This window comes from Lichenostomus cassidix, chromosome 7 (assembly GCF_008360975.1).
Source record: "Lichenostomus cassidix isolate B80296 chromosome 7, HeHo_3.0, whole genome shotgun sequence".
Taxonomy (NCBI): Eukaryota; Metazoa; Chordata; class Aves; order Passeriformes; family Meliphagidae; genus Lichenostomus; species Lichenostomus cassidix.
In genome coordinates this window covers 14771695-14786684 of record NC_139488.1, presented here as the reverse complement: position 1 = coordinate 14786684, position 14990 = coordinate 14771695, and the positions used below count along the sequence as shown (strand labels likewise).

Here is a 14990-nt window from a genome sequence, read left to right as displayed (position 1 = left end):
AAATTGTTACATCTGCTTTTCTGATCTGCCTACAAGGTGTTTCCTCCTGATTTTTTGAGTCAGCACAGGTGACACCAAAAAGCAAGGCTGACTTGCAGTCATAACTCACAGAGCAAAACAATGTGCAAACACAAGTTTCTTTTCAATCCAATTATATCCTATGAGCAAGATGGTGCCTACCAGGCTGTAACACAGCCAAACACATTTCTATAAGAAACAGAAAGTGTGCAGAGGGAAGCAGAGACTTATTTTAGGCAAGATCAACACATGATAAAATCCATCTGCAAAAAGAACACCACCAAACAGAAATCAGTACAGTAACACCTGTGGACTACTGGCATCATGTATTTCCAAGTCAGGACTACAGAGATATCTAGCTGCTGAGAAAATGGAGTGGATCAGTACTGACATTGTTGTATAGTGCCTAAGCTCCTCAAATTCTGTGGACTATCACAGAACCCTTTGGGTTGGAAGAGGCTTTTTAGAGCAAGTTGAAATGTTAACTCAGCATTTCCATGCTCACCACTAAAACATGTCCCTACCCACATCTTTTAAAAACATCCAGGGGATGGTGACTCCACCATTTCCCTGGACAATCTGTTTCAATGTTTCATGAACTTTTTTTGGTGAAGAATTTTTTCCTAATATCCAATCTAAGCCTCCCCTGCCCCAATTCAAGGAGTTTTTTCTCATTCTGTTGCTTGTTTCCTGGGAGAAGAGACTGACACCCACCTTGTTACAACCTTCTTTCAGGCAGGCATAGAGAGTGACAACAGCACCCCGGAGCCTCCTTTTCTCCAGGCTAAACAATCACAAAAACCTCTGGACTAAACAATAAAATAAAAGTAATGAGGGAGAAGAGTAAAGAAACTACTCAGAAGTATCTTTTCAAAGGTTAAGCTAGATCTTTCTCGGCATATCTTGCTTCCGATTAGTGGAATATTTACACCCTTTGCTCTGGTGCCTTTAAGTCACTGTAAAATCTGACTCACTATCACAATCTGTTCCATGGGGAGGATTCTTCCTCTTCTACTGCCTAGTCTCTTATGGTAGTAAATATAACTATTTCTCATTTTTTCTGATCTGGATTATAACACAAGACTATAGATTGAACTTCACTGGCACATTAGTCATTGCTGCACTGGAGCACATGCTATGTCATCACCAAGAAGAAATTAAAAAGTAACACAGTGTTTACAGATAATTTGATGCACAGGTGGAAACACCTGTGTTTATTCTAAGACACTGAAGGTACATCCAGTTGTAACTGTTAATGATAACGTTGCTTTTTTTTCCTCTTCTTTTTAAAACTATTTTCAAAAAGAGTATGTTCCTCTGCATAACAGAGTAAAGTTCATGCAGACTAGAAAAAGTATCTAATTGACCATACTGTTTAACTGACCTCATTAACTATCAATCCTCATAACACTGTATGACCTAAAATGAGATTTCTAACCTCATTCAACTGCACTTGACTCCTGGTATCTACCACCATTAAAAACTAGTTTAGGAAAGAGCCCTTTTCTCTATTCCATCCTCTTTTTTTTTTCCCATTTCACTTCCTCTAGTCCTATATTTTCATGCTTCTTCTCCTCACTGAGTCCTGATTCTCTTTCTCCCCCACCCCAAAATAAAAGAAAAAAAAAATTAAAACAAAATGGAGGAAAAGTAAATGAGCAGGTAAGCGGAATGAGTGGGGATTCAGTTCTAGAGGCAGGCATCCCATATAATTGGGCATGTGCTCAGGTGTCCTCTGTCAGTCAGCCTGCCTGTAGTGGATGTCCCAGACACCTCAGATACTTGAACAGCAAGCCACTTAGATTTAGGCACCTAATCCCACTCTGAGTACCAGCTAGAGTATCTTAAGTAGATCATGCAAAGAATGTTGTTGATAACCTCAGCTATCATTGCTGTAAGATTGATACTACTTTTACAGATAAAATTCTCCTGAAGGAATTCAAAGTTCAGGCTATTAAGACAACTTTAGTTTGCTGTTACTTCAGAGATGACATTTTATTTTTCTGTTTCACAAGACTTTGGATTATCTCTTCTGTACTACAGTTTCTTCTGGAGTTGACAGAGATTGGAAGGGGTGTTGCGAAACTAGTTGTACCAGAATTTATTAGCAGAAATAGACAACCTCCCATTTGACCAAAATGCAGCTAAAAATGTTAGAAAACGACAGGCAGATATGATGGTGAATGTCTGTAAGTATGAGTCAAACCCCATCATTGCTTTTTTTGGAAGAGGACAGACATATCAGGTTAGGATTAGACAAAATTTAGAATTTGTACACAGAGGTTTTCTTCATGCTGTACTTTTAAAAACTGAAGACTGGGAGACCCTGAAGAGTTCATTTAGAAAATACTGTTCAAATCATAATATGGCAGAAGAAAACTCATTCTAGGAATTTTATTTTAGAAAATACAGAAGGCATCACTTCAACAGATGTTTACTCCCACAGTAAAGACAACCTATTTTTAAGTATTTCAGTTTGAAATTTTTTCCCTGATCACTGATCTTTCTTTTCCTGCAGGTAGCTACAGATCTCTGCCTCTGAATCTGATGCCAGAACACTCTCGCCAAAGCTAAACCTGCAGACACATAAGCATAAGAAACCCAAAACCTTTTCAATTCACTGTATTAATTTAGTGGGAGGATTGACAACTATAAATTGACTAGTTTGATTTTTTTTTTTGCTCTATTGATTCAACTAGTGAGTGTCCACAGCAAAAGGAAAAGATTGCAGGCAAGGAAACCAATTTTCTTCTCACAGATGAATACCCACTGTCTGTGTGTTTCTTGTGCAATTGATAAAACACCACCAGAATGAGGTCAGAATCCTCAAACACCATGCAAGTGAAATTCATTTAGGAGAACAAAAATAAAAAACCAAAAAGACAATTAATAGATTAGTTGTGCCAATTTTATTTCACTTAATTGCATAATTTAGGTCAAAAAAGTGCAAAGGAATGAAATGCATATCAACAACAAGAAGTATGTCAGCCTTGTAGAGCTAGAAGAAACTTCAAGTGTGAAGTGACTGTGCTACAAATCTCATTCTGCAATGTGCCACACTGAAGTTTTAATGCAGGTTAACAGAGTTTGATGCTACTCAAAAGCATGTCACAGGGTGGAACCAATTCTCTGAAAGATTCAGCAGTTACTAGGTTCACACACATCTGACTCCCTTCTTCCCCAGTCAGCAAACAAAGGATGGTTTGTAAAGATTATTCCACCCCCTGGGCATTTCACATTATTTTTGGTCCAAAGGGACCAAAAGGAAAAAATACACGCAGAGTCCAGATTTTTATTTCTTCACAGGAGTTTCAAAAAGCTAAGAAAGTCTGCAGAGTTTAGCTGAAACCCCACTAGCATTACCTCAGTGAAACTATAAAAAGGCAGATTATGGGGTGTATGTGTCTATCTAGATAGGTGAGAATAACATCCAAATAAAATAAGGTCTCACTCTCAGAAAAAGAGAAGGAACACATGTTCAGATAAATAATTCTTAAGGTCAAATGACTGAGCCTGAAGAAAATATTTAAAATTTTATGTACAGCTTCTCAAGAATAGTGAAATAATCCAATGAAAGGCTAGATAGCTTTTAAAATGTAAGTACTACACTATGGAGACTCATATACCAAAGATTCCTGGATGTTGTGGTTATGAAATACTTGTGAAACTTAAGATTTGTATTTAATTATCTTCTGGAATTTGTGACACTGCTATAACCTTAGCACTTTCCAAAATCAAATTTCTGTGTTGTTTGTGAAAGTCCCAGTGAACTAGACTGCTGTAGAAAGTAAGGAGCTGCATTTCAGCATGTAAAGTACCACAGTCATGGTGCTTCATCCTTTCTTACAACCATTCATTACAAAATGATGATATTTTCTAGTTACTATACCGAATATATTTATAAAATTTAGGAAGAAAGAGCACACCACTGTATTGAATACACCTGGCCCAGAAGAGGCATGGCTGTAATCAGCAATGCTTTTGTGATGCCACTATTTAAAGCAGAATATGATACACAGTATTTGTTCTACTTGGTAAGTCTAGATAGGATAAATTGCTTGGTTGAGAGATGTACAAAATGATATAACATTTCAGCTCTTTTTTTGTTTGTTTGTTTGAAGCCATTCAGTTGTGGTTCAATTTGTCTGCCTGAAGTGCTGTTTGTCCGCCTGGATGTCAGCACAGACAAAGTGAGGGACTCCTCTGGGGACAGGATCCATCATCAGAGGGATCTCAAGAGGAGAGCAAAGAGAAAGAACAGCCTGAGGTGCCTCACTCATGATGGAGTAAGATCCAGCTCAGAAGCACGATTCAGATCCATGAAGCCAAAGGAAATTTTAAAAACGTTTTTGGTTCCTTGATTTAATCAGTAAAACTATACACCTGGACCAAGTATCAGAGCAGAAAGACTCTTTTTCCTCTTACATCTTAACCTTAGAGAAGAAAGACAAGCAAACTAAATTTAAAATAATGACTTTTGAGATCAGTTAACTAAGCAGATATTGCCACTTCAAAGGAAGTTTAATAAGCTTGTCAAACGATGACAGATTTAGAAATCAATTTGAAGCTAAGATGGCACTGCTTCAAAATCCTTACCAGCCTAGACAAGAAAGGCAAACTGGGGAAAACACTTTACAAGACACTTTTCAAAGTGCAATGTTAGAGCCAGAGAAAACCAGGGTAATGGGTATGGGTGCTTTACTGCAAATCTCTAGGAGCAAAAAATACTCAAAGGCTTTGAGGAGGTGCCTGCAAACTATTTCTGAGACCAAAATTACGACAGAAAAATGTATAATGTTAACACATCACTTAGAGATTTATTCTTACCCTCGAGATTAAAAAAAAAATCTGGGAATTTGGATTTATTTTTATTAACTTAATGACATTTGAAAGTAGTCTCCAAGAACAAAAACATATTCTTAAACTGTCAAAGGTCATAATTTTCTTAGATATGGTTTCCTTGAATTTCTTTAATTTTCAAGCTACTCAGGAAAAACATTAAATGTCTATATATTTAAAACATATCAGTTCACTCATTTGTAAAAATTTTTTAAATCAACCTTCAGAAAACAGTTTATTTGAATTTCTCATGCTCAAGATGACAGCTAGAACTGAGTGTTTATATTTATTATAAATGAAAGCTATTGGAAAAGTGACTTTATTCAGAAATGGAAAGACTTAGCAGCAAGGATGTACAAACAACAAAAAAAAGCTATTTCTTCTGGAGGGAAAGCAAATATGACCTGGAGAACTCACTGGAAACTCACTTACTTTTCTGCTTCACCTTCTCTTTTAAAATACAACAAAACAAAAAACTCAGACAAACATTTCTTTTTGCAATAACTCTTGAGGTTATTGTACCATTAAATGGTATCTCACCAATGGATGTGGCATTGGATACCATGCCAGAGTTACCCAAGGAAATTAAGAGTTCATGTTCTATGGACTTCTGCCTCTGAGTGGACAAAATACCAACCCGTCAGGCTGAGCAGAATGTAGGCAAAATTGTGATGATTTATTTGGGAAAAAGAGGTTTAGATTAATTATACCTAAATGCACCAAAAAACCCCAAAACAAAGAACAAAAAAGAAGGAAAATCGGTAATACTCACATCTGAGTTAAAGCGAAGCTGGCAGACATTACAGGAAATTACTTGTTTCTTCTTTGGGGGGATGGACACTCCAAATGTATGGTTTATGACTGCTTTCTGCACAGGATCCATCTGGAGAACAAACAATAATCCATTTACTACTTTTCAGGGCAATAAAGAGCACAGAAGAAATATCCAAGAAATAACACTTCCAGCAGAAAGCTTTTTCTTTTCTTTTTTGAGATAAACAGGAGGAATAAGATTCCAGCCCTCACAATAGTGAGATTTAGCACAGGTCAGGGAACTGGTAGCATGCCAAAGCTGATGAAGAAAAGACAACTTCATTGTGGCTGGCATCCCCAGGTTACTAAATAGTTCCTTCCCCAACCCTGCACATCCTCTGGCTGCAGGGCCCCAGTACCACATCTGAGTGGTAAAGAGTCCCCTGAAAGCCCTCCCTGATCAGCCACTGATCCAACAGACATACTGCTGAAGCCACTTCTGCACCCTGACAAGTCACTGTCATTTATTTCTACACATTTTCCTTTCAGTGATGAGTATTAGCACTTATTTGAAAAATGTTCTCTCCTGGAGATCTTTTTGTGAAAGGAGGCCCTTTTGCAGGCTCCATTAAAAATATCACTTGCCGGGAAAAGAGGCTGCAATCCCCAAACATTTCCATGCAGAACTGATGAGTGACAGAGCCCTTGGGAAGGCTGAAGTTCAGAGGAAAATGAAGGGAGTGTTTGTACCAGGAAAGTTAGCATGCTTCAGAAAACATTTTAACACTGCAAAAAGAGTGAGATAAGTGAAAAAACTGAATATATTACTCCTAAATTTGACTGAATGTTTTCAGGAGCTCAGAACTGATTACATCTTTGCTAAATATCAGAACTCCTGTTGGTCACGAATATCCTCAGGACCACAGAGAGCTCTGTTGTTAACACTGCAGAACTTGGGGAATGACACAGGATGTTCAGAAAACAGAGTTTATAACTCCCACTGTGCTGAGGCCTCAGTCATAACATGTCATTCTTCCTGATGTGACATGAATACAGACTAAAATTAATTTCCTGATGCAAAATTATTCAAATATAGTTTTCTAATTAAAAAAATTAAAAAGCAGAATATCTGGTCTGGTCTCACAACTGATCATGCTCTGAGCAGGATGTTGGACCAGATGAAATCTGAGTTCCCTTTCAACCCAAATGATCCTATGAGCATCTGTGTATGTGTGGTATTCCATCCTTATCTAAGATAAGCAGTGAATTCTGAAGAGGGCAAAAATGGCAGCTGACAACAAAGGATAAATGCTCATTTCCCCACTTTGTTTTTAAACCAGTTCAGAAGAAAATAGTTTTTGTTATACAGTTAGATTTTTCTAAAGCTTGATTTGCAACCACAGTGATTTTTTTTCCTAAATTTACAGTACTACTGGAAGAAACCAAACATGGCTGTTTAATCCCAGGTGATACACAACACATACTTGATATTAAGCCGACTTGCAAAAGGGGGAGAGAACAGCTGAAGTAACTGATTCATTAAAGAATCAGAACAGTAAATTAGCTACTTCCAGACTTCCTAAACATGAAGATAAAGACTGTAATTTTCCCTTAGTACAAACTTTAAGCTGCCAGGGAAGCCTGAACTTCTGAGGATTTTCTTCACATATATGTACACACACAAAAAAACAAATTGAAGGAAAATATACTGCATTGTATCTGCCTAAGAAGACCTTCTCCACATTTATTACCAAACATTAAACACTTAAATTTTTTTTAACAATGGTTACACATGTTTCTTGCTACATTCATTTTAAACCAAATGCATGATTCTGTAAATGGCATTAGTAACAAATTTACCAGAGAAGTAATTTAAGTTTTACCAGCTTTTGCTACTAAATACTGTATTTCATTGCCACAGGGGTACCGTATGACAATACAAAAGTAAAACCACCTCGTCTGGAATGATCTACTGAATTATTAAATTATGTCATGTTGTTACAATGGATGCTACAAAATCTAAGAAAAACCTAAAATAAATACTCTTGTTTCCTGTTTCCTCTATTTCTAGGATATAATGAGAGTTGAAAGTCTAAAAGCTTTGCCGTCTCTACAACAAAACAATTCTTTCTCTCACTTGTACCATTTATGGCATTGCCCTGCATAGTATATCACAATTATACATGCAGATTAAAAGTTTTTTGAGCATCCACTTTATAATAGATATCACAGTCAATATATATTATTACATTTATTATATATGCTAAAAGATTGCTGTATTATTAGGGAATAGTACATTGGATTTTTTCTTAAGTGGAAGACGTTTTATATTTCAACGTAAGTATTAATTGTTAATCAGTTAATCTAGAAGAGAAGAGTAATGCTCAAAAGTACCTCAACCATTTGAAGTGTCTGAGATCGGTGAAAAAAAATAGCAAAAATACCCACTAATGTCTGCAGTCCGTTTAAAAAAAAATACAAAGGAAAGAAGCAGTGATCAATGATTCCTCTGTGTATTCCAAGTAACAATCCTCAGCTAGTGCGAGGCAAGGCAGTTCACAGCCACACAATGCAGACTGTGCACAAAGTCCCAGTTTCAAACAGATGTAGCAGCACAAGGACAAAAATCTACAAAAATAATACAGCTCCTGCTGCCTCCAGAAAGTACCACTTGTGATCCCCAGGGGAATGGATAATGATCCCTCCCAAACCGGAGCCCTGCGTGCAGTCTGGTCATGATTAGAATTCAAGAAGTGCAACATTAACAATTAATACCCTTTAAATATATCAGAAACTGGGGTGGATTACAGCATGCTGGAAAAATAAAATGGTATCTCTCTGTTAGAAGATTAATGCTGCAGGGTAAACTGATCTTAGATCACTCCACAAAATTATCCTCTTCATTGCAGGGAGAGGAGTAAGAAAGAGGGAGAGAGTTATTTGTTGAGGTATCTATTAGGAAATGATGCAGCACAGTTTGCCCAGTGGGGAGCACCAGTATTTAAGAACCAGATCTATAAAACAAAATAATAACAGAAGCTAACAGCTACCACAAATGCAAATAAAAATCTGCACTACACTGTTTATGCTACAGGGGGAATTAACAAAGCAATTTGTAGTGCTCTGGTAGCCATAACTAGGTTTAACAACCTGTTAGTCTTGTAATCCTATTTCAATTGGTTTAATAAAAAGTTAAATTTAAAAATGTCTAAGAAAGTTGAAGATACTATCTTTTTTTGCAATGAGTCTCCTTAAAACCACTCAAACTACTGAAGTGAGCAAAGATTAAGAGAATTCAGACAGAAATACTCTGCAGCTACTGACACTTGCGACACAAACTTTAAAAGCACTTAAAAAATACAAGTGTAGCAACAGACAGAACAGAATAGGAGCAATACAAACAGACATTGTATTTCCTGCTGCTTTTTTTCATAAACTGTTATGCCAACTTAGTTTTCTTAAAAAATCTTTGCCAAGGGGTTTTGTGAAAATCCTTTTGGCAATTCAGACTATGTAGATTAAAACATCCTTATTCACATTTTTGTTGACCCCCACAAACAAGCTTGTAAAGAAGGATTTATCTTTAAAAAGGAATGATGTTGACACTTTACCAGCAGTTTACAGGATGAGGTATCCTATTATTATATTCTTATTGAGGTACCTGGTAATTTTCCTGGTAAAAAACCCCTACCATTGTCCATGGAATGGGTTTTAAAAACTTGCATCATATTTGCCACCTTTTAATCCTCAGGTACAAAGGCAGTTTTAGATGAGCTGTTACACATTATCATCAGCAATTCAAGAATTTCATCCTTGAATTCTCTCATCATTCTTGCTACCAAAAACTCTTCCTGCCCTGCTATATTTCATGGTACCACAGATTCTTCTGGTGCCTCCTGGGGAATGAACCAGGCTACAAAGGGACATGAAAGTAGGCACAGTAAGAAGAGAAAAAAAATTCGTTGGGAAAAGCCATTTGGTGAAATTGAAGTTCTGGTTATTTTAAAAGATCTCTTTATACATAGCAGGCAGTACAAGCACCAATTTGTGAGCCTTGGAAATAAATTACAATGATCCTGAGGAGAGGTAAGCTTTGTCTTTTCATAACAGAACCATACATATAACCTGAATAAGGTTTAAAATTGTGACTGGCAATGTATGCTCTGTTGCTCTTATCACGATGTAACTCCTGGGTCAAATATAGAGTTAACTCTTAGCCAAGTTTTGTAAACATAATAGTGGTAAATCGGTATAAGAGATGTAACTCAGTATCACTTAACCAGCAGGCATAATAAGCTTCTGGAAAACACTGAGTGGCCTTCAGCATACTATGTTGGTTTACTCTGATAAAGAGAAGTTTAAACTGTATGTGGAACAAACTGATAATATAATCCAGTATTTCCCTCCAGAAACAAAACAGTGGCATATATAAATTACCAACACAACATCTAAATTAAGTTCTGTAACTGCTCCTGTGGTATGAAAGACGAGCATGCTGCCACTGTGGAGAATGACCACACACTGCATCTTATCATAAATTCTGCCATATAGACACAGCCCCCCACCCTAACTGTACATATTAGAATGACTAAAAGAGTGACAGAAGTGACTACACATACTCAGCAAAGCACATATTTAAAATGCCCAGCATAAAATCAGAAACATTAACATTGTGATGCAATGCTTGGCGTGCTTGGCCAACACAAACCAGCAAAAATCTGTTCTCTCCATGTTTGTATTGCTTTTGTTCCAAGAGGGAACATATTTCTCATTTGATTAATTCCAAGCACAGTTCAGTGTTCAAGTCACTGCAATTCTGTTATACATTTCATTGTTTATTTTGCATCACCAGGAATACTTGTGTCAGCTCTGCTGATGGAGCTCTACCTGAAAGGAGGTTGTAGCAAGGTGTCACTATCTTTTCCCAGGTAACAAGCAACAGGACAAGAGGAAATATTCTCAGGTTGTACCAGGGGAGGCTTAGATTACTGAAAGGGTTATCAAGCATTGGAACAGGCTGCCCAGGGAAGTGGTGGAGTCTCCATCCCTGGAGATATTTAAAGGATGTGTACATATGGCACTGAGGGATATGGTTTACTTGTGAACTTGGCAGCTCTGCATTAACGTCTGAACACAATGATCTTAAGGGTCTCTTCCAACATAAATCATCCTGTGATGTGAACAACTTTCTTTTCTTGCAGGAAAGCCATCAATATTCCCTGTGCATCAGCTCTCCTTGAGTAGCACGGAGTGTCTCAACAGAGATGTATCTCTGTACAGTGAGCCTGCAGCTCTCTAAACACTACCTCCCTACACCTCTATCTCTATGCTCTTCACAAAATTTTTTGAGTTTGTTAAAAAAGAGGCAGATGTAAGTGGCCAATAACCAATCCAGGGGCAGGTCAGCTTCTCAGCAGCTGATTCGGAGACTTGTGCAAATGCTTCATTGAGCAAAAAGAATAATTAATTTACAACATTATAGAGTTTTTTTACTGCAGTCCTGTGGTCTAACTGAGGCTTGCTCTAATCACTATTTTTTTAAGGAAACTCTCCCAAATGTACTTACACATAGCACATTTGCACAAAGCATGAAATCTGGATCTTTGCGAAATCAAACCCAACCATACTCGGGTTACAGCAAGTCCATGATTTTACTTTTTCTTTTTAAAATTCTCAGATGTCTTTCCCCAAGTGCGGGAAAACTAAAGCATTCCCTAAGAAAGAATTCAGAGCACAGGCACTAGCATCTCCCTTTCCTTACACATGATTCCTAAAATACAACAACAACATTGTACTCTGAAGGCCAATCTCTCTGAATGCAACTTCTCTCTGTGTTTGTCTGTCCCCTCAATTTGGCAGCAAGCTCCAACTTCCCTGAGGAAAACAGTGGCTGTGATAGCTGTGCCCTCCACACACTGGTCAGTGGAATCAGCCTGGAAGCATTTTCAAACAAACCAAAAATCTTGCTGTAATTCACTTGTTAATGTCAGGTACTACAGCTATCCGTGAAGAGTTGCTGAAATAAGAGTGAGTACTGAAAAATAAAAAAGGAAAGAGACACATGACAACTAAGGGTACACCCAGAGCTGGGAACAACATTTTATATCTTAAAAGAAGTATTAGAAATACCAATAAATTCCACTTCCTCATTTTCCTTTTACGTTAAGGTTCAGCTAATTTTGGTTTTGCAATTCTGCATTATTTCTGTTAACAGAGTTGCAGGGTTGTATCCGTGGACTTCAGAGACTAATCTTCCATCTCCAGCTACTAGCAGTTAAATTTCCCTCCCTACATTTTTATGTCCAGTCCTATGGTATAATGCAGAACCTCTGGGTGCATCACCTTCTTACATGCTCCCCTTTTAAAGTAAAGTTTGCATGGAAAAAATGAAAAAGAGGCTGTTTCTCTTTGTGTGCCTGTATTCACAATCACACAGAATACTGCAACTGATGTCTGAAGTGATTTACAGATTTGGGTCAGGCTAGAGGGAACCATTACACCTGATTTCCCAAAAAATTTATGACATAATTTCATCCACTAAAAAGGTTTAGCCCTTCCTATTACGAAGTCCAATAATTTGTGGTCAACCAAAGCCTGAATTTTTGGAAAAAAACCCACCTCGACAGATTGATTTAAAAGTTTCCATGCAAGTTAATTTCCATCACTGTAGAAGCAACGCTTTCCAAGTCTGTTATAAACCAGTCAATCTAGTTGTGCTTCTCTATCAAAGGTCACTCGAACCTCAAAAACCTTCTGAACAGCGCAGGCACTCATACACTGCGATCACGTCAGCTCTTAACCTTCTCTTTCATAAACCAAGCTCCTTAAGCTGCCCACAATAAAAACTTTGATTCATTTGGTAGCTTTTCTCCAATTCTTTTTCAGATTTTCAACATGCCATTGAAGCACAGGCACTAAAAGTTAGAACATGTGCTCAAATATACCTCCTCTTCACCTACTTAATGACATCCTTTCTGTTTTAACAAGAAATGCATTCATCATCTTTCCTCAGCATCGACTTGGGAAGCAGAGCCCTAAATCTTTACTGACATGAACATTTATCCGTCCTGTGTGCTAGCACAAGTAATTTCACCATCACACATCCTTCTCTCTCTTAGGACGCTTGCTGATCCAGCCTTCCGAGGGCTAAAACAGCATCATACTGGGAATCTTAGGTTGAAGCACTTGCTGCTTTCAGTCAGGTTTGCACTGAGGAACTTGCAAAACGTTACTGGACCAAGATCAGGAGGACACTGATGAATTCCAGTCTTCTAAGTAGATTTTTTTTTCTCTCCTAATCCAGTTCTGAAATAATGGTTTAGACCAACACAAGAAACAACTGAAACAAACCCACAGATTTTCTTTTCTTTTGCTTTTCTGGCCTCCTCTGCCTTTGCACTACTCTAGCCTACATCAAGTAACTGACAGTAAAAATCAAAATCAAAATCAGAGATAAATAAACTCTAAACTCTTCCTCCCTCTCTCTTCTTACCATGTTATGTGATATGATTAAGCACAGAGGTCAAAAGATAATTCAGAAAACACCTTTTAGCTATTTTTACTATTATTTTTGCAGTGCTGTGAATATTCCCTCTGCCGTTCCTTCCCTTCATGCTTGTATATTTATTGCATGTTAAAAACAATTTCTGGGTTAGAAAATCATAATCAGGATAGTCTTCAAAAGAATGTCCTGAAAATTTGCTGTTTTCTATTTTAGAAATCTTTGTGTAAAAGATTATGAAAATTTAGTATTTGATTCCCATAGAAGTACTTGACCCAAAGAAAGAACTGATGAGACACCACAGAAAAAAAAACCCAACAAAAGTCTAAATCTGGTCTCTGCTTCTTCTAAGGCTTATTCTCAAGCGAGGATATAAATACATTAAAGGACTGAGTTTGTATGAGAACACCAAGAATAGATTTAACCTTTATGGTAAAAATTGTCAAATTTTCTGCTCCAGACAAGACAGGAGACTTTTGTGGGTGAAATAAAGAAACAGAAAGCTGCTGAGACTGTTTTAGGATAAAAGAGAATTCCCCACCAAACAAAAGGAGAGTAAGTAAAAAAGCAAGTATCTGCAGCTCAATGCTTTTTCTTCTACGATACTGAACCAGCTTCAAGTATTGGGCAGCTTCTTTTTTAATCCATCCAGATTACTCCTCTACCATTGTGCAATACTTTGTACCTGTAAAATGAATTTCTGGACCATGACAGACCAAACCTGAGAAAAAAAAAAGTGCAAATCCAATGGTTAAGCTAATGCTCAAGGAATATGAGAGTTTTCTTTCCCTCTGTGGCTATGCTAACTCACAAGTTTAACTGTATATGAGTCATTTCATCTGAGCCTTATATTATTCATTTGTAAAATGAGGATAAAAATACTTGCAACCCCAATAAAAAAGCTGAAAGGTCTAAATAACCTGTTAAAATAATATGATAGAAAGTGCTATATCGCTGCTATTTATTATTAAAGCTGCTGTTATTCAGAGCACTCAGCTGTGTTCAACTAAACAAAAAAAAAAAAAATTACCATCTTGCCTCCAGATCCAGCAAAAAAGAAAAACATGCTGTAGTTTGACACTTGGTGAAAAGCAAACCAATAACATACTCTGAGAGCAAAACTATTCTTGTTACAATACCTGTTACCAACTGACAGTAAAATAATATAAATAGGTAAAATAATATGAAAAAGTACCTTTAGCAAAATCCTGCCAACAGATCCAAGCCGAAGAGTTTGTACTCAGAAAAGAAGCTTAGATAGCACATAGGTTAAAACAAGATTCCTGATTTTTGCATTCATCTTTGAGATGGTCCTTATATATGACCCTTTTCTTCTTAAAAGTCTGCTCTAAGTTTTGATGAGTTTTCCTGCTCCCAAGGCTGCTCCAGAACACCAAAACAGAGATGAATGATATCACATTAGGTGCACTTGAATTTCCTCTACAGTTCTGAACTGTGCAGAGCGGTTAAGGACAAATTCAGAGCTTTTGACTTATTTTGAGCAGGAGAGAATAAAGACACAAGAAATCTAGTCTTCTGAAATGAATTAATATAATTACTTTTCACATACTGAAAAAAATATAGGAGGATAAAATTTATGTGTGTATAGAGATTGGAATATAAATCTATAAAATGGCTAAGTCTAAGTGAGAAGCAAATCAGAACTAAGAACTGCCTAACTATTTTCACAGCTGTCTTCTGCTTTTCACACTGTATGAGAAATAAGGCCTTTTTCACTTAAAAGTCAATAATGATGTTTCTGATTTGGGTTTGGTTTTCTTGTTGTTGTTTGTTCGCAGTTTTTTTATCAATACCACATACTACACAAACAAATTTCAAAATACTTTTGATTTAAAAAGCACTGTATTTAGAATCTTAA

At 37.0% G+C, this 14990-nt stretch overlaps 1 protein-coding gene across 6 annotated transcripts in view; it reads right to left on the bottom strand.

Moving 5' to 3' along the window:
- ZNF385B (zinc finger protein 385B) overlaps positions 1–14990 on the bottom strand; it is a 159508-nt gene that overhangs the window by 31104 nt on the left and 113414 nt on the right. For all 6 annotated transcript variants that reach the window (XM_085066325.1, XM_085066326.1, XM_085066328.1 and 3 more), the window contains one exon: positions 5630–5740. In XM_085066325.1, coding sequence (XP_084922451.1) covers positions 5630–5740 — 111 coding nt within the window. The remainder of the gene's footprint in view (positions 1–5629; positions 5741–14990) is intronic.